This window comes from Micromys minutus, assembly GCF_963924665.1.
Source record: "Micromys minutus genome assembly, chromosome: 19".
In the NCBI taxonomy this organism is placed as follows: Eukaryota; Metazoa; Chordata; class Mammalia; order Rodentia; family Muridae; genus Micromys; species Micromys minutus.
Genome location: NC_137954.1, coordinates 11,855,267 through 11,883,199, shown reverse-complemented (window position 1 = coordinate 11,883,199; position 27,933 = coordinate 11,855,267). Strand labels below are relative to the sequence as shown.

Here is a 27,933-nt window from a genome sequence, read left to right as displayed (position 1 = left end):
AAGTTTTTAAAAGAAGCCTAATTTTAGTTCATTTTAGTTAACTCCATGGATTCCTTTGAGCAACTCAGACCAGAAGATAAGCAGTCAGTAGTGAGCAGAATGCAGAAGAAATACTGGAGAACTAAGCAGGTCTTTATCAAAGCAACAGGAAAAAAGGAGGATGAGCACGTGGTTGCATCTGATGCAGAGCTGGATGCTAAACTTGAGGTAATGTGAAGACTCTGTGTGTTGCATGGATCTGGTTATTATTTGGGACTCCAAGCAGGGACTGTAGCAAACTTTTACACCAAGAAGTTTGGGGTGTCTTAGTTAGGGTGACTCTTGCTATGATGAAACACTATAACTAAAAACAAGCTGGGGAGGAAAGGCTTTGCTTGTCTTAGACTTCACACCTGCAGTCCATCACCAAGGAAATCAGGATAGGTGAGCAAACAGGGCGGGATCCTCGGTGGGAGCTGATGCAGAGGCCTCAAAGTGCTGTTTGCTGGCTTGCTCAGCCTGCTTTCTTATACAACTTGGGACTACCAGCCCAGGGATGGCTCTACCCAGAATGTGCTGGGCCTATCCTGTCAGTCACAAGTTAAGAAAAATGCCCTACAGACTTTCCTACAGCCCAATCTTCTGGAGATACCTTCTCAACTGAGGCTTCCTTCCCTCAGAAGGTTCTAGCTTGTGTCAGGTTGGCACAAACCAGCAGTACAAGGTTAAAGGCATCTCGGCTACAGGATGCTTAGCTGTGAGACAGTACATTCACTATAGGTTGTATCATAATAGTTCATAGACCTCTAATATTGTCTATACCTCACTGAAGTAAATTAGTTGGTACTGAATAGCAAATATTGATAGACTTTTTATTATTTACTTGTGGCTTTTTATTTATGTTTTGTGGTACTGGGAACGAACCCAGGGCCTTTTCTCTTCTTCCTCTTCCTCCTTCTTCCTCTTCCTCTTCCTCTTTGTCTTCCTCTTCTTCTTCCTTCTTTCTTTTCTTCCTTTTTAAAAAAAAGATTTACTTATTTATTTTATAGATTTATTTATTTATTTTATGGATTTATTTATTTATCTTATATATAAGAGTACACTGTAGCTGACTTCAGCCACACCAGAAGAGGGCATCGGATCCCATTACAGATGATTGTGAGCCACCATATGGTTGCTGGGAACTGAACTCATGACCTCTGGAAGAGCAGTCAGTGCTCTTAACAACTGAGCCATCTCACCACTGCCCTCCTTTTTTTTTTTTTTTTTTTTTTTAAGACAGAGTCTCACTGCGTAGTTCTGTCTGTTCCGAAATTGGAACTCACTCTGTAGACCGGGCTAGCCTTGAACTGATATATAAAGACATAAACATTGTACACATTAATGGAACAGAGGTCTGGAGAGGTGGCTCAGCAGTTAAACGCCCTGTCTCCTCTCCAGGGGACCAAGGTACCATCCCAGTTCTCACGTGGCAGTCGCACTATTTGTGACTCCAGTCTCGGGATCAGACAGTCTTCTGGCCTCCTGTAGCACCTCTGCACGTGGTGTAGAGATATACTACAGGCAAAACAACAATAAGGATAAGTAAATCTTATCCTTTTAGAAAGATAAGAATTTCATCTTTCTAAATTTTAAAATTTAGAAATGGAGTGCTATGAAACTAACATGTGTGTAATTTTTAATATATATTATATATAATGTTTAGGTTAAACACACTTCAAACTTTTGTCATTTCTTTAGGGTAAAACCTTTCAGAATCCTTGCCACTTTTAACATTTTACAATATATTGTGGTCATCCTGTCTCAAAACAGAACAAAAAAATTATTATAACCTTCCGTGTTCTGCTTTACATGTGGCATGTCTGACCACAATGTAGGTGGCTTTGAACTCATAGCTCCTGGTTCCCTCTCCCTTACTAGTACTACACCAGCCTAGTGCATTATTTTTAATTAATTAATTTGATTTTTCAAGACAGGGTATTCTGTGTAGCCCTGGCTATCCTGGAATTCACCCTGTAGACCAGGCTGGTCTCCACTCAGAGATCCACCTGCCTCTGCCTCCCAAGGGACTAAAGGTGTGAGCCACCACCACCTGGGTCCAGTACAGCTTTTTTGGTGGTGGGAGCAGCAGGTGGTTTTGAGACAGGGTCTTTCTGTGTAGCTGTGGCTGTCCTGGACTGGCTTTGTAGACCAGGCTGGCCTTAAATTCTCAGAGCTCTGCCTTTGCCTCTGCAGTGCTGGGATTAAAGGTGCGTGCCACCACACCCGGCCAGTACTTTGCTTTTTACAGTAAACTTTTGGGCTGTTTTGATTTGAGTAATATTAGTAAAGCTACATTGAGCATCAACTGTCCCCAATAATGTTCTCTTGTCAGGCATTGCTGGCAATGCCTGATGAGGTTTATAATGTCTAACTTTGTAAGTTCAGATAACCTGGGAACTGAGAGAACAGGTTCTGTAGACAGACTCCACACATTCATACTTTTTCTCCAGCATTCACGGGGAAACTTAAATGTGCTTTCTAATCAGGAATACAGCAGCCTGACGTACATCCTAGTCACGGAAAGCAGACATGATATCTAACCATACACCACAGCCATGTAAAATGGATGTAATTATGTAAAATACCTAACAGATAGTTTTATGCTAATGTTCAGCTTTTGAAGTGCTAAAAGTTGTATTTGTTTATTGTTCTTTAAATTGTCCTAATAAAATTTATTTTTCAAGGTTTTTCACTCCATCCAGGACACATGCAATGAACTTGTGAAGATAGTTGAGAAATACCAGCTAAGACTCAACGGTATGGCATACTTGATATCTGACCATTCCCAAACCAGACAAGGATTGGTGTGCATTTTTAAAAATGAATCATTTAATGAGAAAGTAGTGGTTTATGAAACCATCTCACATGATTTTATTGCACACTATGAACATTTATAGCGACCTGTTCCCCACATCCCCAGTGCCTGTCTTTCCCTTCTGCGGTTTACTACATCATGGGACAACATTCACTTTCTACTCTATACTCTACTTTATAAGTAAGTGTGTGTGTGTGTGTGTGTGTGTGTGTGTGCATGTATATGCATATATGTGCATGTATGTGTGTATATGTGTATATTTGTGTGTATGTATGTGTATGTGTGTGTATATATGTGTGTGTATGCATGTATGTGCATATATGTGTATGTATGTGTGTATATGTGTATGTTTGTGTGTATGTGTATGTGTGTGTATGTATATATGTGCATGTGTGTTTGTGTGTGTGCATGTATGTGCATATATGTGTATGTATCTGTGTATATGTGTATATTTGTGTGTATGTATGTGTATGTATGTGTATGTATATGTGTGTGTGTGTGTGTGTGTGTGTATGTGTATGTGTAAGGAAAAGATGACAGGGCACCAATGAAAGGAAAAGTCACTGAAAGGAAAAGTCACAGGGCACCAATGTTGTAAAAAGATGACGTCCCGGGTTTTGACACCAATGTTAGGGGAAGGATGAAGAGAGTGGGGGGCATATGGCCCATGGAGAGGCAGCGAGGCCTGGGGGCAAGGGAGATGCCTCTGAGGGGCCCATGTTGGGAATCCCTTCCCCCTGAGGGACCAGCCACACAACGGTATAGTACAGAATAGAGTTTATTCAGGTCATGGGAGAGTTAAGAGGGTGGTAGAGGTGAGGGGGGAAGTAGAGGAGTAGAGACCTGCCAATGAACACGTGGAGAGAGAGGGGGGAAGGGAAGGGGAAGAGGAGGGGTAGGGTTGGGAGAGCAAAAGAGCCAGGAGGCAAGAGAGGCCAAGAGAGAGAGGAGGAGGCAAGCACCCCCTTTTATAGTGTCAGGCCACTGGGGCGGAGCATAGCTGGCTACTGCCAGGTAATTGAGGGGTGGGGTTTACAGAATCCCAACAGTATGTATAGTGGCTTACTGGATGTGGCTGCCTCTCTGATCTCATATCCTGCAATCCTCTAATTGAACTTCATTAGTTTTTTCGCAACAACAAGCTTTTATGTCATATGCTTTCTAGCATCCCTTAGGTTTAATGAGGCTCCCCCTTGACCCCATATCTGAATCTAAACTCCTCCTCTATGCTCCCATTATCTTTCAATGTTCAACATTCAATGTACTTTACCTGTTGATTTTTTTACACCTAGAATTTGTTTTTCTTTTTAACATTTTATTACTTATTAGTTAACTTTTACTTGGGACTAGGTGGAGTCAGAGTAAAGCTTGCAGGAGCCAGTTCTTTCTTCCCATCTGTTTCTTCTGGGGATTGAACTCAGCTCAGGCTTGGTGGCAAGTGCTGTCACCCACCAAGCCATTGTTCTGGATCTGATAGTGCAAGAATTGTTTTAGTTTACTTGTTCTCAAACCGTAAAAACGGTGTCTAGCATGTATTCAGGAAACATTTGCTCCTTGATAAATTACCTTCTCATCTGTGTAGTGCCTCTGTCCTGTAACCCCAGCAGTCAGGAGGCCTGGGGAGGGTTACTCTGAGTGGGAGGCTATCGTAGACCACGGAGTTACTGCCAGATCAGTCAGTGAAACCCTGACTCAAACAGAACAAAACAAACTGTCTTCTGAAGCTTACCATTTATAATCAAAGCTCACATTGAATAACCCAATATGGCATCATTAGGCAAGGGTCTGTATGTGTGTGTCTGTGTGTGCAAATATGTCATATACACTATGACATAGTTGAACTTTTTGCAACAAAATAAAATGCGGAAAGCATACAACTGAGTCAGTTTGAGCCATAACCCATAACTGCAGTTGGGATTAACTTGGGCTATAGCAATTGACAATGGGAACTTGGTAGAGGGTTATGGTTAGGTGGTTTATTGAGGGTGGAGAGATGAAAGAGATTTGGAGGCCAGGGAATAAGATTAAAGAAAGAAAACCGTGAGTATGCACGGTTTTTAACTAAGAGTTTGTAACTAAGACTAGGGAACAGAGAGTCAAGGACACTTGGCACGGATTACTAAGGGTCAAAAATACCAAGTTGTAAAAGGCTGCCGTGACCACTGGACCACCATAGCTCACTGAACTGGAAATAGCTGGAAAGACTGGCAAGAGTGTGTGTCTTTAATTTTGCCAAGAAATCTTTTGGCATTCTTGTGGCATTTCAGAATAAGGAAGGGGTCCCATATGCAGGGTTTGGTGTGCACTTTCTCTTCGGGGTGATACATAAATACGTGGTGTCTAGAGACTCATACTAATAGGTCTTCTGCTGCTGGGACGTTAGACAAATATAACAGGTTACACAATGCTGTCAGCTTTTGTAATGGAGATCAGTGCTGGGCTGTGTGAGCTCACATTTGCTGTGTTACAGTATCACACAGCGTATATAGTACTGTGAACACTATTACACACCTTTATGGAGTCAGTTGCCCAGGGATGAGGCTGTGGGTGTGAGGTATCTGCTCAGCTGACTGGCAGGTCCCATCACAAAAGCAGCACAGTTTGAACCTCACGTGACCTTTCAACATCAATAAAGGTAAGACTATGTTCACTGTTGACGATGTGCTCCATGTTCCCAGAGAACCCTAAATCTCACACCGAAGTGAAGACTTTTCCTAATATTAAAGTTATGAGCCAAAGAAAAAGCATATTTCTTAACTAAATTAACATGACTCCCGAATGAAAATGAAGACTGCTCCTAGATGTGGTTGAGAAGGTTTTGATTACAGCTATGAGGGAAACACAGGCATCTGGAAGGGTCCTGACTGAACCAAGCTTGGAGGGAGCAGGGAGTGAAAGACGAAGAGAGGGAAGAGGAAGAGGAAGAGAAGAACCAAGAGAGCAGGCAGCCAAAAATGCTGAGAAAGAAAAGCTGGGGGAAGGGAATTAAAGCCCCCCTCCTGGGTTAGAGACATTTAGGGCAGAGAGTGCTGGGAGGGTGTGTGGTGGGAAAGGCCTAGGAGCATCTGCTTTAATAGTTAATAGGCACCTCAGTCTTTGATAGCCTGAGCTGCCTTTGTGGCTTTGTTGTTCTAAGGCTGAACTGTTGTTGAGTTGTTGTGCTCCAGGAAGGCTGGAAAGTTGGTCAAAGAACCTGAAAGGAGACTGTAGTGCAGGATGGACCACTTTGGGGCAATCTGGGAATCTGCTGGAATAGATAGACTGGAAACACAAGGTCAAGTTAGGACAGCGGAGGTATCCCAGTAGAAGGGCGGGCCTGGGCGGGCCCAGGCCAAAGCATTCCCCTGAGAAATCAAGCCATGAGACGAACCTAAAATAGAGAAGGTTTATTGAAAGAAAAAAATGGGGTGGGGGAAGAGGCAGGTTGGGGACATGTGGGAGGGAAAGGTCAGAGAATAGATGTGTCTGAAGACAGCTTCAGTGTTCTCATATATATAAATGATTCTTTAAAAAAATTTTTTTTTTAAAAAGAGAAAGATGATGAGGCACTCTAGTCCTAGCTTGAGTTTTTAAGACCTCAAAGGCCACCTCCAATAACATACTTCCTCCAACTGGACCACACCTATTCCAACAAGGCCACACCCCCAGCAAGGTCACTCCCTATGAATCTGTGGGGCCATAATCTTTCTTTTTTTTCTTTATTTCTTCTTTCTTTTTTTCTTCCTTTCTTCTTTCTTTTCTTTATAAGTTTAATTTTTCTTTTCTTATGAGTATACTGTTGCTGTCTTCAGACACACCAGAAGAGGGCATCAGATCTCATCACTACAGATGGTTGTGAGCCCCCAAGTGGTTGCTGGGAATTGAACTCAGAACCTCTGTAAAAGCAGTCAGTGCTCTAACCACTAAGCCATCTCTCCAGCCCTGTGGCAGCCATTTTCATTCAGGCCCCCACAGATTCTATTTCAGGCCCCCAGTCTGCATACTCCTTTGTAGCTGGCCCTGCAGTGACAAACCTTTCACTTCATCTTCTTTGTTTACTGTGACTCTGCATTATTTTCAAACTAAAGACACACCCCAACTTTTCTATCCTATTTCATTGTCAAATCACCACTGTTGGACGGACCTTCTGTCTTATCTCTGGTCTGTGGCTTACCATGTTGGCCTCACCAGCAAGGGGAAGTCTGTCCTGCCATCCCTTGATTCCCACCGCCACATCCTGAGCGGCGGGGGGGGGGGGGGGGGTGAGGGGGTAGGGGTAAGGTGGGAAGGGGTGGGGATAAACCCTTTTGGTGTTCCACCTCTTTGTGGCTAAGGTGAAAGTAGGTGTGGCATTGGTTTCAGGGTCGCTTTGGCTCTGAAGGCCTTTTGCTCCTATCTACTTGAGAGTGGTTAGACAGTACCAGGCAGAGGACTAGATTCCTGTTTCTAAAACCATCTGTAGTGTTTTGCTTTGTGGTTTGTTCTTAGTTTGACTTTTTTGTGATGTATAATACGAATGAGCTCCAGGCTAAGGCATGATGATGCCTTTAATTCCAGAAGGCAGAGGCAGGCGGAGCTTTTCAAGCTCCAGGACATCCAGGGCTCTGTAGAGAGACCCTGGGGGGGGGGGGTGATGCATATCAAGGTATGACGGTGCGTGTGTGCGAGAGACCCTGGGGGGGTGTGCATTCTAATAGGTTATCTAATACGCACTAAGGCACTGTCTCAGAAACAGAAAATAAGCAAAAAACCAAACCAAAACAAAACCCTAAGCCGACTTCTGTGTACATGGGGCCTCACATTTGCTGAGCACAACATATTCCAAGCTCCATTTCCTCTGAGCCAAGCCCTTGGTTTTGTTTTGTTTTTAACTCTATGACAGATACGAAAGTAGTCAAATTAGTCAAAGTCTGTCTCTTCATGGTCCATGTTGGTCTTGGTGCAACACACAGTCTGTGCTTTGGCTCATTGTGGGTTTATCTGTTGTCACTAACAGTCAGTTTTACAGAAGAAAGTTCTGCTGGCTCAGCATCTACAGCACCCAGAGCTACGCAGTGTGCTCCAGATTGTCAGTCAGCCTCTCCAGCAGGCGAGAAGCTCACACTCGAGAATTTTCCTCCCCCGTGATTCTTTTTTTTTTAATATTGATTTATTTATTATATATAATTCAGACACACCAGAAGAGGGCATCAGATCCCATTACAGATGGTTGTGAGCCACCATGTGATTGCCTGGATTTGAACTCAGGACCTCTGGAAGAGCAGTCGGTGTTCTTAACCACTGAGCCACCTCTTCGGCCTGTGATTCTTTTTTTTAAATGTTATTTGTTTTACATATATGAGTACATTGTCGCTGTCTTCAGACACACCAGAAAAAGATATCTGAACCCATTACAGATGGTTGTGAGCCACCATGTGATTGCCTGGATTTGAACTCAGGACCTCTGGAAGAACAGTCAGTGCTCTTAACCACTGAGCCATCTCTCCAGCACACCCTCCTTGTGATTCTTTATTTAAAATTTTAAATTACATTTGAGTGTGTGTGTGTGTGTGTGTGTGTGTGTGTGTGTCTGTCTGTCTGTCTATACCCAAGTGTCATAGATCATGTGTGGAGGTCAGAGCACAACCTATAGGGCTCAGTTCTCTCCTTCCCCATATGGTTCCAAAAACTGAACTCGGGCTGTCAGGCTTGATGGCGCATACCTTCACCAGTAGAGTCATGTCTCCTGCCTGTTATGATTTAAGCAAATGGTGAAATGAAAGAATTAACTAAACTTTTATTTTTTCCCCTAGTCATATCAGAGGAAGAAAACGAACTGGGGCTCTTTTTAAAGTTTCAAGCAGAGCGGGATGCAACTCAAGCTGGCGCGATGATGGACGCCGCGGGCAAGGCCCTCTGCTCCTCAGCGAAGCAAAGGTGGCCACCTCCTTTCCACCTTCCTTCCCACCGGGCTGTGGTCACGTGACCCCTCTGCCAGCCAGGCGCCGCCTGTGCTAATAAGGCAATGAAAGGCGCTTCAGGAGAAATTTGCTTCGAAATATATTTTTTCTAATTGATCTTTAGTTACTGATTTTAAATTATTCGTTTGCATTCAAAAGACTTAGTTAAAAACAGGTGCTCTTGAATACCTAATTTCTAAAAATTTCAGATTTCTATTTCTCAAATGATTTACTATAATAGTTACAGAATGACTAATATCTCAAATATGTGTATTTTTTCCCCCTGTGTCCGTGTTTTCTTCTGTGATGCTGACCAGACAAGCCCCAGGCCTCACGTGTCTTAGCGGGTGCTCTGCCTTTGAGCTGCACTCCCTCCAGCCACTTGATTTTTTGGACACTATAGTATCTCTAATTACATGGAAACTTTTAAAAGATTTTTTTATTTTTTAGAAAGGTTTCTCGGCTGGAGAGACGGCTCAGAGGTCAAGAGCACTGACTGCTCTTCCAGAGGTCCTGAGTTCAATTCCCAGCAACCACATGGTGGCTTACAGCCATCTGTAATGAGATCTGATGCCCACTTCTGGTGAGTCTGAAGACAGCTACAGTGTACTAGTATACAATAAATAAATTCTTTTAAAAAAGGGTTTCTATGTAAAGATTTATTTATTTATTTATTATAAGTACACTGTTGCTGTCTTCAGACACAGCAGAAGAGATCAGATCTCATTACAGATGGTTGTGAGCTACCATGTGGGTGCTGGGAATCAAACTCAGGACCTGGGGAAAGCAGTCAATGCTCTTAACCGCTGAGCCATTCTCCAGCCTCTGAGTTGTACTTCTGAAATACCTGTTTTCCTGTCTGCATCTCAGCTGCCAAGAACTGCACTCCATTAGTTTCCCAGCATTCTCTAATCTTTTGAATCCAAGTTTTCCCTACACTTGCTACCTGAACAATCTCTCTAAATTGCATTGTGTTTTAGAGCCCAGGTCCTGTGTTGCTCTAGAATTCTTTTCTAGGGGGTAGGTGTGCCTGGGGTATTATTTATATTTGCATCAGCAAACTTGTGTCCCCTAAAGTTAAAAGGGACAACCTGTAGAAGCCTGTTCCCCAGTAACCCAGAGTCTGCTGTCTAAATCTCAAAGCAGGTCAAGAATTTCGTATTTGTGACTCAGCTCCATGATGAATACATGTTGTAATGTGTGTGGAAGTTTGCTTATGACGTACAGTCCCCTGACCGGTACCTCTGTACTATTAGATTGGCCTTGTATACTCCCCTGTCTCGTCTTAAGCAAGAAGTGGCAACGTTCAGTCAGAGAGCCATTTCCGACACCTTGGTGACCATCAATCGCATGGAGCGTGCGCGCACGGAGTACAGAGGAGCCCTGCTGTGGATGAAAGACGCGTCGCAGGAACTCGACCCAGACACCTTCACACAAGTGGAAAAGTTTAGAAAAGTAAGTAATGCATCCCTTTTCTTTCTTTAGGTTGGCTGATGACTTTTATGAATGTGAATGCTTTGCCTACTTGTATGTCTGCCCTCCAGAAGAAGGCAATGGGTCAAATTACAGATGGTTGCGAGCTGCCATGTCCTCGCTGGGAATGGAAATCTGGAAGAGCTGAGCAGCCTGCTCTTTACTGCTCTGTCAGCTAAGAGAGGATCTCGCTGTGTAGCCCAGGCTGGAGAGGATCTCGCTGTGTAGCCCAGGCTGGAGAGGATCTCGCTGTGTAGCCCAGGCTGGAGAGGATCTCGCTGTGTAGCCCAGGCTGGGCAGGATCTCCCTGTGTAGCCCAGGCTGGGCAGGATCTCGCTGTGTAGCCCAGGCTGGAGAGGAGCATGTTCCTACCTGGCTTCCTGAGAGAGCTGGGGTTACAGCTGTACATGCAGGAGAGGACAGCACTGTCTGGCATCAATTGGAGAAGAGGCCTTTGGTCCAGTGAAGGCGAATTTTCCCAGAGTAGAGGAATGCCAAGTGGCTGAGGTGGAGAGGGTGGTTGGGAGAGGGAGCACCTTCATGGAGGGGGGGAGGGGATGGGGATGAGAAGAGGAGGAACGGGGATAACATTTGAAATGTAAATACAGAGAATATCCAATAAAAACAACAAAAAATTAGGCTTATTTATTGATTTACTTGTTTTATGTATATGAGTACACTGTAGCTGTCTTCAGACACACCAGAAGAGGGCATCAGATCCCATTACAGATGGTTGTGAGCCACCACGTGGTTGCTGGGACTTGAACTCAGGACCTCTGTAAGTGCAGCCAGTGCTCTTTTAACGGATCTCTCCAATCCGGAAAATTAGGTTTTAATCTCACTTCCTGGTTTCTGAAGGGCACCTGGCTCCCAGTCTTATCTTTTTTTAAATCTATTTTATGAAAGCTCTAATCATGTTTTAAGTACTGCTTACCTAGAATTTTAAAATTATGTACGGACAGAAAATAGTTTATTACTTGTAGGAAAATATATAACTGCTGAAGTAAAAATGTGTGAAAATGATTCTTAGTTCTAATAAAAAGTAGAGACTATTAAGTTTTTTATCCTGCTACAGTAACATACTTGTAAGTGTATTTTGTTAAGTGAGTTCATTATAAATTATATCCCCTGTGGATGAACGCAGCTCACCACAGCCATCTGCATGGTGGAGCGTCTCTCTCAGTTGAAGTTGCTTCTTCCCATATGGTCTGTCGAGGTCACTGACCACCTCAGCAACCCCGAGACTAGGTGAATACTTGACCTGAGGTCTGTCCTAACCCTGTTATAATCTTGATAATAACATTTAGTCCTTGAGAGTGGTTGGACTCTGTGAGTTCAAGGCCAGCCTGGTCTACAGAGTGAGTTCCAGAGCAGCCAGGGCTCCACAGAGAAACCCAATCTGGAAGGAAAAAAAACCTCAAAAACAACAACAACAAAAACCAACCAGATTCCTATCTGGTCCCTCAGACAGAGCCTTCCTCTTACTCTTCTTCATGTGCCCCCAGGGCTCTGCTCTGTCTCTTCTCCAGCAACCTTCCCCTGGTCATGGCTTGCTCACCCCAGGGGTCCTTGGTCTACTCTGTTCATCGTACTGCTGTCCAGTTCAAACTCCCCGCTTGCCAAGGCCTTGCTGAGCACCAGACAGTCACCCAGTTCCCTTCACTCATTTGTGTGTTTCCAAAGAGTCCCTCCTGTAAGGATGAAGCTCTACCCCTCTCTACCTGACAGTGATAACATGAACATTTGTTTTGTTTGCCATAGTATCTCAGTTCCTAGATTAATGTTTCATAAACTAGACAACTTGTAAATACTAGTTAAGTCAATGCATAAATAAACATCTTCAAAAGTCAGTATTTGTATTATCCAGTGATATTTATTAAAAATAATTTAAATATATAAATACCTCAATGATTTAGAAATATTAATGTCTTCCAACATTTTACTATGGTTTCTATTTATTCTTCTAGAATGTTTATTACTTGTTACATTAAAAATTTTTTATTATGTTTTATTTTTATTATAAAATGTAATTTTTACTTATTGTTCATGAGATGTATACATGCCACTAGAATGTGCTCATCTTTAAATATTATTTGTTTGTTTGTTTTATTGGTTGTTTGGTTGCTTTTAGAGACAGGGTTTCTCTGTGTAGCCCTGGCTGTCCTAGAACTTACTCTGTAGACCAGGATAGCCTCCAAGAGATCTCCCAGCTTCTGCCTCCTAAAAGCTGGGATTAGAGGTGTGCACCACTACTCATTTATTCTGTGTGTGTAAACACATACCATACAATACGTGTGGCTGACAGAAGACAGCTTCTGGGCGTTGGTTCCCTCCTTTCAGCATGTGGGTCCCAAGGATCAAACTCAAGTCACCAGGCTTGGTGGCCTTTGCCTCCCAAGCATTCTCCTCAGCCCTTTCATTTCTCTGCTTCTCTTAGCTCAATGCAGTTCAAAATCCTAAACATTTCAGATGTCTGTTTTACCTGGGATACTTTGTTTCTTCTCAACTATGATTTTCGTTTTTTATCTTAGATTTTTCTCACCTATGGGACAGCTATTGGAATGGCAGTGAGCTTGCTCAGAGGGCGGGCACTTGCCACCAACCCTGATGATGTAATGATGAAAATTTCATCTTCAGAATTCATATGGTGAAAGGAGAGACCCTTCTCTCACAGGTTGTTCTCTGAACACACATACACACACACTCGCACACACACACATGCACACACATGTGAGTATACACACATGCATACTCACACACACGCGCACACACACCCTCCCCCACCACCTGTAACATAAGTAAGTAAATGTTTTAATAGGAGATCGATATGAGACTCTCCTACAGTTTCAGAAATGGCTGGAGTCTCATCACTAACCACGGGATAATGAAACAGGGAATGGTTACAATTCTGTGTGGCTGAGAAACATTTATTTCAGACCGGTTAGATTTCCATCTTTGTTGTTAATACTCAACATTTTTGTGATTGCAGGTACAGATCCAAGTGAGAAACAGCAAAGATTCTTTTGACAAGTTAAAGATGGATGTCTGTCAGAAAGTGGACTTGCTGGGCGCCAGTCGCTGCAATATGTTGTCTCATTCACTCACTAACTACCAGGTACCCACTCCATCCATGGTCGGCATGTCCTTGCAGTAAATATGAGAGTCCTTTTTGAACGTTGTCTAATGGTGTGAGAAAACGTCTATCCATGCTTAAGACCTAATTAGGAACACGGACCCACAAAGCCACCACACCCAGCTTCCAACCTCAGAATGTCCCTAAGTCTTTCACTGTGCTCGGACTCAAAAGAGAAGTAGTGTAAAATTACAAGACAGTTTCTAAGTGTCTCTTCGGCTGTTGCTTTACAGGTCTGTCAGAACTTCAACAGGTCAACTACAGCAGTCACAGGAAGCTGAGCAGTAATGCAGAGTTGTATAGCAAGACATACTCTCACACCCATGCAAGCATGTGCACACATATGCTAACATAAAAATTATATGTGCCCCTTCTGCAGAGATTGGTCTTTTTATGCCTTTGATGTCTATGACTTTAGATTTCGAGGAACGTGCACCCATTGGTTTTCTTTTTCTTATTATAAGCCATATTCATTCTCTAGGTACGTTCCAGTGCTGTGTTCAGACAGGCATGTGCACACACGGGCTCAGTGCTTACTTTAATAATGAACTGTTCTTCCTGGTGCCCTGTGCGCAGTCAGATCAGCTCCTGAGCAGCACAGCAGTGAGGAATCAGCCCTAAGTCAGGCCTTGGGCAGGCAGAACCTAGTGTTGTCTCTTCTGTTTCCACAGAGAACGTTGCTTGGGTTCTGGGAGAAAACAGCTCAGATGATGTCCCAAATCCAAGAGGCCTGTGCTGGCTTTCATCCGTATGACTTCATGGCTCTCAAGGTATACCTCCCAGGTCTTCCTGCTTAGTTGAATCACTTACGTTGGGTGATAATGTTGAAACTGTCTTTTGCTGGACTTAGCTTCAAACTCATGAAACACTGGGAAACGTATTCCCCACTCCTGAGGATTTGTCCTGCCTAAGTTCCAGTAACTGCCAGGAACCCTAAAAGACACAGGCCTCTTGTGGGCTGAGGTACTAGTGTGTATAAGGTGGGTTGGGTGACTTACAACCCCCATAATTCCAGCTCTAGGGCTGACAGCACACTCTTCTGGGCTCTGTGGGCAGTGCATACACAGTTAAAAATAAATCCTTTTAAAAAGAGACTTCTAGAAAGTGAAGTTTAGTAATAAAAAATGCAAAGTGCACAGATGTGGCTCATGATGCCCAGGTCACACACACAGCATGGGCCTGACACGGGCCCCACAGCTGCAGAGACGAGCATGGAGTATCCTGTTCCGTAGCATGTGTGAGGGAGGAGCTCAGCTTGATCACAGCTTCTCCTTGTTTGTACAAGTCACATCTTTGCATGTGGCTTACTCAATGTGGTCACACTGTGACTGTCAGCTTTAAGTGCCTTTTAACTTACTGTTCTTCCCTCAGCTGGATGAAGTGTCGGGGATGGATTTTTAAAGTCATCTTTAAGCAACACTGAAGGGGTGTGTGTGGCACACACCCATTGCACAGGAGCCGGCAGAGGCCAGAGGTGTTTGATCTCTCTGGAGCTCGAGTTCCAGGTGGTCTCAGGCTGCCTCAGATGGGTACTGGGAATTCAACTGCTGAGTTATCTCTTCAGTCTCCTTTAAGTCTTTTCCTTTTACAGAGAGGGTCTCACTGTGCCCTTCATGGCCTGGAACACTCTGAAGACCAGGCTGGTCCTGAGCTCACATAGTGCTCAGAAAGGGATTAAAGGCTTAAGCCTGCATACCTTCCCATCTTTTAAGTCATTTTTGAGATAACATCTTTCATCCCCAAGACTGCCCTTGATTAGAGTTGGTTTTGTTTTGTTTTTTTCCTATAAGAAGTGCTTCAGGGGCTGGAGAGATGGCTCAGGGGTTAAGAGCACTGACTGCTCTTCCAGAGGTCCTGAGTTCAATTCCCAGCAACCACAGCTAACAACCATCTGTAACAGGATCTGATGCCCTCTTCTGGTGTGTCTGAAGACAACTACAGTGTACTCATATAAATAAAAATAAATAAATAATATTTAAAAAATGCTTCAGTAACTGCTGTGTTATGTATTGGGCAAACTCTGTGCCTAAATTCTAATCAGAATCTGGACCGAACATCTTTATCTCTGTGATGAGGATGGCCGTATATGTGGGAATGCAGAGTGTTTTCTTTGGACCTATCATGAGTTGCTGGGCTTTCTCTAAGGCCTGGCACAGCGTATGTGTGGTTCTGCGGTGGCCAGCGTGAAGAACTGTGCACCTGGGGCTCAGTGCAAATGACACCATCCCAGTTCCCACAGCTCTCCCTCTCTACTCAGAACTATTTCTCCCTTATAGTTTCTACTTTTTCATTCTCTTTTTGATTGTAAAAAGGAAAAAAAATTTAAAAATCTACTTAACATTAAATTTTGTATTCTTAGCAACTACAAGACAGGCCAGGCAATCTCACCGCGGACTACAAAGAGGAACCAGCAGAGGGCAGTTGTCTCACTGCAAACCTCAATAAGTAAGTAGGCAAAAGCTACCTTTGTGCTTGACAAGTCCGGATGCTAACCTATGGCACACCAACAAGAAAATAAAAATAAGGATTTTTATAGTCTGTACAGAGCTATTAGAAATAATACTCTGTTACAGATTTGATCTACCGGATAAGTATTTTATATACCTCTTGAATTAAAAGTTTAATTATAGGTTCTGGAGAGACGGCTCAGCAGTTAAGAGCACTGACTGCCCTTCCAGAGGTCCTGAGTTCAAATCCCAGCAGCCACATGGTGGCTCACAACCATCTGTAATGGGATCTGATGTCCTCTTCTGGTGTGTCTGAAGACAGCTACAGTGTATTTATATATAATAAATGAATAAATGATATGAAACTGAGAGCTATGAACCTTGAATGTGTTTTAACCAAACCTTTGTACTTTCTGGTTTATACTTTAGGGTAGCTTTGTCTGAAGAGGAAGAGAGATTTGAGAGAGAACCAGGTAAGATGGCAGATGCACTAAATTGAAATGGCCACATTTCTATGATTTGTCAAAATGATTTGTGTCAGTCTTTCAGACGGTTTAGATTGATTTAAATTGCATTTAAAATGTATCCCTGACTGGCTAGGGATTTGCTGTGTAGACCGGGCTAGCCTCAGAAATCATTGATCACCTGTCTCTTCCTCCCAAGTGCTGGGATTAAAGGTGTGGGCCAGCTCGGTCTCCCTGCTAATGGTGCTTTAATACCAACTTTATAGTTTCTTCTCATCTTACAGTTTTCCTCTGTGCTTGGGTGATTTTTCTTCAGTGTGCATTCAGTCCTTTTTATTTTTGGTGTGCCAACGACAGACATTTGCTTTGTGGGTTTCCTTAAGACTCACAAATAATATGCTTTTTTGTAATTATAACAATTTAGCAAAATAAAATGTAACTTACTAGTTTTGAAATATCTCTAGGAGCTAGAGAGATGGCTCAGCATTTTGAGTGGTTTATTGCTCTTGCAGAGGTCCTGGGTTTGGTTCCCAGCACCTAACACAGCAGCTTGATATGACTTCCAGCTCCAGGGACCAGACATACATATGGTGCACACTCACACACAAGTATATATACATATATGAATTTTTGCATGCATTATATATACATATATATCTATATGTGTATATATGTTTATATATAATTCACACATACAATTTCACACTTTATTTTCATTTTTTGTGATCTATGCTTAGTTATGATTACGAAATAGCATCTTATAAACAAGGCATTCTTATACATATATGTATATATATGCAGATATAATGTAGGCACAACATTCATACACACAGATTAAAATAAAATGTTAGTACCCTCTACATTTGCAGGCTCTCTTGCAGTCTAAGCTGGCCTCAAGCTAGCTCTACAAGCAAAGATGCCCCTGAACCTAAGACCCTTTTCCCACTGCGTACAGAGAGCTGATTACAGCATGTACTGCCATGCCTGTCTCATGTGGTACTGGGAATGAACCCATGGTCTTCCTCATGCTCAGAAAGACATTTCTAACTCAGCTACACCCAGGTTTATTGTTTTTTTTTTTTTTTTTTTTTTTTTTTTTTTTGGGTGTTTCATTTTATATCTTTTTTTTTTTTTTTTTTTTTTTTTTTTGAGATAGCATTTCTCTGTAGACCAGGTTGGCCTACAACTCACAGGAATCACCAACCAGCTTCCGCCCCGAGTGCTGGAATCAAAGGTGTGCACCTTTGTAGTCTTCGGGGTTTTGCTGACTTTGTTTTATTGTTGTTTGTGACAGGGTCTCACTATTACATAGGTCTGGCTCTCCTAGAACTCACTCTGTAGACCAGCTGAGTTGACCTCCCAGAGACCCATCTGCTCCTGCCTCTCCCACTACCACACCTGGCTTTAGCTTTCACTTTACTTTTTAAGAATTCACATTTACTTGTGTGGGAGTCTCTGTTTTGGGTGCACGCATGCAGCAGTCCACATGTGGAGAGCAGAGGATAACAGGCTCCCTCCGCCATGTGTCTTTGGGATCAGATTCAGGTTGCTGCGCTGGTGACATGTGCCATGACCTGCTGAGCCACCTTGCTGGGCTCACTGTATACCTTTCGGCACTGCCTTTCTCCCAACACAGTTACTGTTATGCAGTTACTGTTGCTTTGGCTTATGTTGTTATTTCGGCCATTACTAAAGACACAAATAGTTAATTATCATGTTTACATTGGAGAATTCCAATATTACTCATGAGTCTTACCCCATCTGGGTTATGTGTGTACTGTTTTTTCTCACTAGCATCTCCAACCCCCTCTCTGAGACAGGGTTTCTCTTTGTAGCTCTGGATGTCCTGAAACTCACTCCATAGACTAGGCTGTCCTCACACTCAGAGATCCACCTGTTACTGCCTCCCAAGTGCTGGGGTTAAAGACACATACCGCCTCCCAGTCTTAGCATCTCTTTTCATTTGAAGAACTTTTAGCATTTCTTGTAGGAGAGGCCTGGTGGAAAGAAATTCTACCATGAATACCTCATGCCACAGTCTCTTGCCCTGTAAATGTCTTGTGGTATAGTCTGCCCCAAGCAAAATTGGAAGGCTTCATGTACATTTGTTTAGCGATGGAGAACTTACTGTGTCTTTTTTTTTTTTTTAAAGAGAGTGGCTGATGTCCTTTGACTTTCCTGCATCCCAATAGCCTCCTCCTCTAGGCTGGGAAGTCCTCAGTTACTTGAACTTCTTAAGACCCCCTTGTACTGCACTGACTAGATGACACTCTTTAATACTGTATCACATCTCCTGGTTCTTACAGTTCTCACATTTTCTCCAGCTGCCTGTCTCTGAGATGTTTTTCCTCCTTATCTATAGACTATTCACATTGAAAGCCTTTGTGGCTTGCAATCTCTGAGCCTGTGGACATTTCCACTGGTTCAGCACTAGATGGCTCCCTACATCCAAGTTTGCCTCAGTTTTCCTGCAAGATTGATTGCCTTCTAACCCCATGATGGACATGTGACTTACTTCTGAATTTTCTGCACTCAAAAGGCTGAGACAGGAGGGTTGCTACCAGTTTGAGGTTGTCCTGAGCTCAGTATGAGACCTTGTCTCATTTAATGTTTTTGGAAAAAGGATGTGTTCCCTACCCCGTGTCTGTTCCGTCTGTAGTTGATGCTGTCAGTAAGGACTCGTTGATTCTTGCAAGCCTACCTGGGGCCTCGATGGGTCCAGACACCCCATCCACTCTCCCTGGCCTGCAGTCACACACCACAGGGTTGTCACGTGGAGGCACCAGCCCCAGGCTCTTGATGGGCATCTACTTTCCTTGTTTCCCAAGCATACAGTTGCCTTCTGTGTCGTGATGGTTGGCACTGGGAGAGAAATGGTGTTGGTAATGCTGTGATGATTAACACTGCAATACTGGGCCTACTGTTGGCCTACAGCCTAAGACCAGCCAGTGGGGAAGGGCAGGGTAGGACCAGAGTGACTGTCATCTGCTAGCAGTGAACCCATGGTACAAGACTAGCTCGTTAATGCCAGTATAACGTACGTCTACTCACTATGAGCCCTGGCCTAGGGACAGGACCATTAGGACTACCCAAGCCAGCAACCAAATTCCAAACAGTTTTGCTTCTTATTTACCCAAAGTTGGGGACCTCGGTAAAACATTTGGCCTGGACGTCACTAAGCTAGGTCCCACCTTTGTGGTCTCACGGCCACAAAGACCTGTGTAATGCTGAGGCTGTTCAGCAAGCATGGGGTAGTGTTCATAGAGGTGCGGCCCTCTGGAGTGGGGTCTTCACCTTGCACATCAGGAAGCTCCATCTAAGGGTAGGGTCCTCAGGTCTGCCCATTGCTGGGTCTCACCAAGCAGGCCCTATACTGAGCTCTAACATCAAGTTCTGTGATTACTTCCCTGCTGTAACTCACAGTATTTATGTCTGGGTGGGAGGGGTTGGTGACAGTTACTGGGCCATCTGGCTAAGGGCTAGAGCACCCTTTGGTTGTATGACAGGTCGGGGCTGTGGGATCCTGTCTGATCTCACCTAGAGACCTAGTATTTCAAGCTAGGGCTTGGACTTAATGTATCCCTCCTGCAGGGCAGGTGTCTGCTCCCCACCGTGTTGCTGGTAGTTGGGGGACGCCTGAAGCGAGACTGCCTTTCACCTTCTTCAGTGCAGTGTTCTTGTTCCAGCACCAGGCACTGCAGCCTCCCCTGGCCTCCTTGGCACTTGGGAAGGCAGAATATGAGAAAAGTTGCAAACCAGCATCGGTAGGAAGGACTCATCCCCGCTCGGGTCTCCAGACGCTCTTGGTCATCACCTTGCTCTCAGTCCCCTCCTATTTCTCTTATCCTGGATCTCTTTGGCTCTCCGGATATTAAGTAACCTAGAGTCCTAGTATTAAATGTGACATTAAGTCATTTTCTCAAGGCTTCCAACTTTTTGCCTTCTTGCCAGAACAACAATCTTGCCCCCAACGTTTGCTGAACACTGGATATTGTAAATGTGTCTTAGTGACTTTGTGCTGACTCCACTTATTTGCGTGACTTCTAGATGGGAATGACTTTAATGGGGGTATTCTTCATCTTCCGCTGTCCCCATCTCAGGGGAGGATGCCTTACAGGGTTCAGACACTCTGTGTCGGTAGCTCTGTCAGACCTTTGACATCTTTCTCTGACACACCCGGCTGGTCAGCTCTACGCATTCCCAGCTGATGGCTCTACTGAGGTCAGTAATGGCAGTACAAATCGTTCCTCAGACCAAACCACTCAGACTCTATGGAGGAATACTCCAAAGTCAGGGAGTTGTTCTGATCCCAGCCAGCAAAGAAGGACCCGGCATGGTTAAGCGTAAACACCCAGCAAAATTGCTTTTTCCTGGGGTTCATACCACAGCCTTCACCTCTGGGCAAACTTTTAGGCTTCGGTTCTCTGCACTCGTTTGAGGATGGCAGTTCTCTGGGAAGGCTCCACATTCTCTCTGCTGAGGTCTGCTGGTCCCTTCTTAAGGAAATGACTGGGGTGGGGGTGGGGGTGGCATCAGTGGTACCCTTGCCTTAGAAGCTGAGCCTTGGTTTGAAACGTCTGCTTTATATGCAGGGCCAAGGGCTGGGTCAGTGATGAGGGGACAGAAGCTCTGCTGTCACCTTCAGCAGTCTGAGGAGACAGACTCAAATGTTTTAGGGGCCTCAACTCAGGAAAACCCCAGATTTACGGCTTCCGAAGAGAATTCTAGAACTAGCCAGTATGAAGCAGAATTGGAGTCTTATTTAAAATATTAAGACAAGCGCTGAGAGATGGCTCAGTGGTTAAGAGTACTGGTTGTTCTTCCAGAGAACTCAGGCTTGATTCCCATCACCCACATGGTGGCTCACCACCCTCTGTATTTCCAGTTCCAGGGATCTGATTCCATCCTCAGACCTCCAGGGACACTAATCATGCCCATAGGACATGGACATTCATGTAGGCAAAATACCTATACACAAAAAGTAATTAAACAAGACAGGGCTTGGGGTGGCTCAGTCACTGTAATTGCACATGGGTGAGTACTGCAACACCCATGTAAAAGGCTGGGTTTCAGAATGTAGGAACGGCTGACTCAGCTGCTGGGGAACCTGCCATCTGGTCTGATGGTCTGAGTTTATTCCCTAGGAACTACATGGTGTAAGTAGGGAACCTACTCCCCGAAGTTGTCTTAAGATCTTCATGAGCAACACACACACACACCAAATACATAAATAAACACATTCAGATTTAAAAAAAATAGCTAGCAAGCTGGCAAAGTGATGCACACCTTTAATCCCAGCATTTGGAAAACAGAGGCAGGTGGACCTCTGTGAGTTCGAGGCCAGCCTAGTCTACAGAGCAAGTTCTAGGACAGCCAGGGCTACACAGAGAAATCATGTCTTGAAAAACAAAACAAAAACAAACACAAAACAACAAATAAGAAGAAAGGGGCTAGAGAGACGGCTCAGCAGTTAAGAGCACTGACTGCTCTTCCAGAGGTTCTGAGTTCATTTCTCAGCATCCATCGTCCAGACAGAGCCTGCTCAGTGGTCTCAAACTCACAGAGATCCACCTGTCTCTGTCTCCTGAGTGCTGAGATTAAAGGTGTGGCCACTGCTGCTTGGCTTTTGCTTTCTTTTAAATTTATTTTTTACACTGTAATCAAAGCAAGTTGACTCATGAACTTGCTGCCTCTTTATGTGAGTTATCAGTTTCTATGATGTCCAGCACACTTGGGAAGACGTTGCCAGTGTTAGCACATCTCCTCAATGCTCGAATGGCTGTCTTCCTGTCCTCTTCTGCTTGTCTGCTCCTTACTGACTGGCTGTGTCTTTCTCCCAGGTCTCTGAGTCTTTGTCTTGCATAGGCAGTAGTTTACTAGCATTTCATATTCATAACTATTTGTTTAGATGTTCTATGGCCATTTTGACCTAAATCCCATTTTACTAGAATAATTATAGACTTGTAATCAATACAGTTGTTTTAAAATTATGTTAATGCCATAAAGGAAAAAAATAGTTTTCCTATGACCTACTCTCATTTCCTTCAAAGGAAATAAACCCTTGCTGTTTCTGTTTTCAACCAGCAGTTGCAAGAGCTCTGCCCAGAGACTCACTAGAAGATGATTTTGAGAAGGAATTCTCATTTCTGAACAGCCTCCTAAGCCCCACTTCTTCAAGCGCGAGTGAATTTACACAGGAAAGCCAGCCGGCCTGTGGGAGCTCCAGCTCTGGCCTCACATCCCAAGAGCCTTCAGTAGGGCCCCCGCCTCTCACCTCCTCCTCCCAGTTCCTTCCTTCACAGCTCTTTGACCTGGGCCTTCATGCTAACGGAGCTTTCAACAGTAAGTGTGGAGACATTTGGATGTGTGCTTTGTATTTGCTATTGATACTAGAATAGAGAGAAACATTTAATGTCAATACTACTAAGATCTGTAGTCACGACAATCAGCTGGAAGAATATCAAATCGATCCGTATTAGAGTTGTCAGCATGTCTGAAACAAGGGGTGTCTCCTCGATACCTCATCAAGCCCATGTGCTCCCCACTGACTGTCCCAGGTCTGGCTTACATTTGATCCCCTGACCCACTCCTGGGTCAAGCAATGCCACCACTGCCCCAAGCAAAATATATGTGTGTTTTTCTGCAGGTTCAGAATTAGCAGAGAGAGAGAAAAGAAGGCAGGAGTGGAAGACACTGGAGCAAACGGGGTGAGGGTGGGGGATCATTTTGCTCCTGCGTCAATGCTGGTTATGAACTGGAGCCCGTCTCTTTCCCACCCCACTCCACTTAGAACTTCATTTGGTTCCCTGTGTGCTGCAAGAGAATCCAATAGGTCTTCAACCTCAGCTCCTCCACACATCTCTAGTTATTTTTCTAACAGCTTCCAATGTCAGCATTCTGCTTACTTTTTTGGGGTGGGGTGGGGTTAAGTCTGGGGTTTCTCTGTGTAACCTTGGCTGTTTGGAATTACTCTGTAGACCAGGCTGGCCTCGAACTCACAGAGATCCTCCTGCCTCTGTTTCTCAGGTGCTGGGATTAAAGGTGTACGCCACCACTCCAGCCACCCTGCTTCTTCAGCAGTTTTCAGGAGCTCAGACATGAGTCTTGAGTTTGGACTCCTAATCTAACCTTTGAGCTTTCTCTATTGCACACGGATGTGGTGTCCGTGTCCTCTGGGACTTAAGTGATGTGTTTCCTGTTTTCCTGTCTACGGTGTAGCTTTACACTGCATCTCTGTATCTCATTCCAGATACTGTTTTCTGAAAAACTGATGGCTTTCAGCTTTAGTCAGTGTGTTGTGTGTTATAGTAAAACCCTTTTGTTCTTGTACTAAAGGCATGTGTGAAGTCATTAAATCACTATTAGGGATTTGTTGACTATCTTAAAAGTAAGAATAGACAGTATTAGCCCATCATGCCTAGCACCGTAAACCAGTAAACCTTTATAACAAATAGGAAAGGAAGGAAAAACAGTGATCTGACAAACCAGGAATATGAGTATTGAAATTTGCAGACCCTTCTCAATACCCTTAAATGTAAATGGCCTTCACTCTCCAATTAAAAGGTGCAGACTAGGGGGAAAGCTTGTCAAGTGCTTATTCTCATGAAAACAAGAGAATCCAGCTTTTTACCCTTTCTTATTTCTGTCTTTCCTCCTCTCCTCAAGGCTGGGCTTCCCAAGAGGGATCAGAACACTCAGATACCTTGCCAGTACCTTCACAGCACCCAAAGAAATTAAAATGTAAGTCATTTCCCCCCACTTCATCAATAATCAGTGAAATTCAGGAGAGCTTAGGAAAGGACCACTTTGTCTCATAGTGTGAAGACCAGGCCTCATTTGAGGTGGATGGTGTTCCACCACTGAGCTCAGAAGATGCTCAAGTTGCAGGACTGCTGTTGGCAAGAATGCCAGAGACCTAGGAAGTAAGACACTGGCCAGCTGACATCAGAAACCCCATGATTTATCTTTGGATTTTGGTGACAGGCACTTCATTCTGCATAACGACTTCAGAGGCCATTCATCCTGTTCAGTGCCAGCTTTTGCCTAGTAAGGATTAGATAGTCCTCCTGAAGGGAGGGGAGCACGCTTGTTCACACTGTTCCCTCCTCCCGAAGGGAGGGGAGCACGCTTGTTCACACTGTTCCCTTCTCCCGAAGGGAGGGGAGCACGCTTGTTCACACTGTTCTGTCCTCCCGAAGGGGGGGGGAGCACGCTTGTTCACACTGTTCTACACAGACTTGTTTCTTCCCCATTAGTTATCTAACTACTATCCATTTAAATTCATATTTTTCTGTGGTTTATAGTCATCGATATACTTAATCATTTTGTGCTCAAATTTCTTGTTTGTGCTCGAAAGTCTTTTGGGCAGACTTCCAAATTTCTTATAATATAATTCAATAAATTTTATAATATAATTCAATAAATTCAGCATTATAGAAAAACTAAAAAATAAAGTATCCCCTTGTGTTCTTTGAGTAGATTTTGCAAAATATCATCACATTAGGTAAGCTTAATTCCTGCAAACCATACCTTGTTCTGTATTCTGTGTTCTGAACTGAGACACTTTGAATGGAAACAGACCTATCTCACTGAGTAGCCCTGCTGGCCTGAACTCTTGCTTTTCCAGCCTCAACTTCCTGAGAGCTAGGATTATAGATGAGGTCATATCTTGATCATTAGTAATTCTTACATAATTTCTATCTATATTACTTATTATTATAATTGTTACTATAATTTTTCTCCTTTTCCTTCTTCTTTCCTGTCTTCATCCTTCCTTCTGTGGGTCTGGGGGTGCAACCTAGGGCCTCCACATGCTGGATACCTTGCTAACTACACTGTCAGCTGGGTTTTCCTCCTTCCTGCACATTTGTTAGCAGCATTTCACTGTATTTTAGATCATGGCTTTAGAGTTTGGTCCATGGTTTCTGCACATGGCCCATGGCACATCATGGCAGGGACATGTTTATCTCTCAGAAGCCAGGAACCAAGAAGGAAGCAAAGGCTGGGGTTCCAGTGACCTCCTTCCAAGGGACCTCAGCTATAGGTTGTGTGTGCAGTGCTGGCCTGAACATGCTAGGTGAGTGCCCAGCTACTGGGCTACACCCTTGTCCTCAGCTCTGAAAGGTTCTACCACCTCCCAGTGTGCAATGGCTGAAGACCATACATAGCTCCTGGACTTCTGGCAGATAGTCATGGGTCACAGAACACAGAACACAAAGGTACTGCTGGGCCTGGTGGTACTGGCCTTTAGTACAGGACTTGGGAGAGAGGCAGGTGGAACTTTGTGAATTCAAGACCAGCGAGGTTCTTAGGTAAGTCTCAGTCTCAAACAAAACTAACAAGAAACAAGCAGAGGTCCTGAGAAAGACTGATGCGTACCTGTAGTCTGAGGCTGATTTACTTTGTCAGGCAAGAAATAGGAAAAAGGCAGCTGTCAGCTCTAGCCATAAAGTAATCCTGGAAAGTTTAATAACTTAGAAATTAAATCATTAAGTATGCTACTTTGTTAGTCATTAAATACAAATCGAAACTAATTCGGGACCAGAATGTAGCTCACCTAGTATGCACAGCACCATTAAAACACCACGGAACAGGCAGAAAGGCCAGATGCAATGGCACGTTCTTTTAATCCCCGGATGCGGGATGCACAGACCTGAACAGATGAGCCACGCTTGTGCGTCATAGCTACCTGGAGGCCGACCTACGCTCCGCAGCAAGACTATGCTACAGAACAGAACCAGCAACAACTCCGCCTCAACCATATATTAAGGACGTAAGAATACGACACCATGGCTAAAACGAGAAGGAAGCCCCATGTTCACAAGACTATGGAGGAGAGCATGCTGCTCATAGATAAACTATTAGAAAACTGTTTGCAGTTTCTGCTTTAACTGTACATGTCTGTACTGAGTAAGCAATTCCATTCCCAACTAGATAGCTGACAAATTCATCTAGATATTGGCCAAAATAGATGCAAAAGACTCACCGTAACGCTGCTGCTAACAGCTGGGGCGTGGGCATGAGGAAGGACCAGAATGATGTCACTTTACCATATGTGCCCGCCAGGGAGGTGTCAGGCCTTGCTGCTGCAAACTCCGGTCTTGGCATGATTACCAACAACCTCTTCACTCCCACATGATCTACTTAAGTGGTAAACTGCATGATTGTTAGTTACACAGATAGGAAACAAACACCCTGAAGGCGGGCGACTTGCCCAGCATTGCTCATTGGAGGTAGGACACCCAGGACACAAAGCTGTCCTTACATGGTATAGCTGGTGTGACCTCAGTTCTCATAACTAGAGCTGGACCCAAACACTGTGAAGGCCCTGGCTGTACGTTGATGCATGGAGCCTCAGCTAGTGCTGTGGTCTGTCGCCGGTACAAACCACAGACAAGCAGTGTTCCTTGACGCTGCTCTGAGTTGGACTGCACTTACTTCTCTGCACGCTGTGATGCAAATCAGACTCAGTTCTTGAATTTTCCTTGGGCCTTGGCCCTGGATTCTAAACTTCTTGGTCTTCAGGGATGTGCCGGCTAGTCTTACATCAACCTGATGGATGTCACCAGGAGAAGGAAACCTCAATTGAGAAAATGCCTCCCTAAGATTAGTCTATAGCCTTATAGGGCATTTTCTTGTGATCAACAGGGGATGGCCCAGCCTATTGTGAGAGGAGCCATCTCTGGGTTGGTGGTTCTAAGTCCTATAAGAAAACAAGATGAGCATGCCACTAAGCAGTACCCCTCCATGGCTTCTGCATCAGCTCCTGCCTTGAGGCTCCTACCGTTTGGGTTCTTGTCCTGACATCTTTCAGTGATCAACTGCAATGTGGAAGTGTAAGCCAAACAAATTCCTCCCCAAGGTGCTTTAGATCCTGGTGTCGCATTACAGCAACAGCAACCCTAAGGTAACAACAGTTCCTACTAGGCTCAGGAAATGACCAATTGTTACCACGTGTAATGCTAGTCCTCACCCTCAGTACAAACATGTATCCCTGGCTATGTTACAGCACAATGTGCAGGCTACCGACCTACAGGAATTCATTCTGGGAGGGACTAAAGCATTAATCAGGTAGGTTGAGGGACTGGAGAGGTGGCTCAGAGCACAGAGCTTTCAGCAGCCACATGGCAGCTCACAACTGTCTATAATTGCAGTTGCAGGGGATCTGACACCTTCTTCTGGCTTCCATAGGTACCAGGCACACATACAATGCACAGACATGCATAAACCAGATTAATTTCTTTTTTAGAAATAAGAAACTGCTTTGTGAACAGATTGATAGTGCATTTAAAGAAAAAAAAAGAACTTGGGTCTGACAACGGTCTTATCAGAATGTGTGCTTATCACTCATTTTTATCCTGACCACAGCCCTCCTCCCTGTCCCACTCTCACAAACCCCTCCTCCAAATATATCCCCCGTCTCCTTAGAGAATTAATCACGGTCAGCCAAGTGTATTTTTATTAAAAAAGCATCTGCTTCAAAAATCTTAATAGTACCAAAAATTATTTCCTAAAACTGAAACTCTTTGATGTCTTTTTCTTAATAGCCCCCAACAATGGCAACCAAGACATGTCAGCCTGGTTCAATCTGTTTGCAGACTTGGGTCCCCTCTCAAACCCAGACGCCATTGGACACTCAGATGACGAACTTCTGAATGCCTGA

At 44.1% G+C, this 27,933-nt stretch overlaps 1 protein-coding gene across 3 annotated transcripts; it reads left to right on the top strand.

Moving 5' to 3' along the window:
- Positions 1 to 45: 45 nt before the first annotated feature.
- ICA1L (islet cell autoantigen 1 like) lies at positions 46 to 27,933 on the top strand (the record flags this gene model as incomplete). Of its 3 annotated transcripts, none has more annotated exons than XM_080932822.1 (11): positions 46 to 207; positions 2,706 to 2,778; positions 8,608 to 8,731; positions 10,011 to 10,209; positions 13,217 to 13,342; positions 14,032 to 14,130; positions 15,720 to 15,805; positions 16,237 to 16,280; positions 22,359 to 22,613; positions 23,937 to 24,011; positions 27,818 to 27,933. In XM_080932822.1, 11 exons carry the CDS (start codon positions 46 to 48, stop codon positions 27,931 to 27,933), a joined length of 1,359 nt encoding a protein of 452 aa, XP_080788948.1. The 3 variants fall into 3 exon arrangements, with proteins under 3 accessions (XP_080788948.1, XP_080788947.1, XP_080788949.1); XM_080932821.1 differs by having other exon boundaries at positions 22,356 to 22,613; XM_080932823.1 differs by lacking the exon at positions 23,937 to 24,011 and having other exon boundaries at positions 22,356 to 22,613.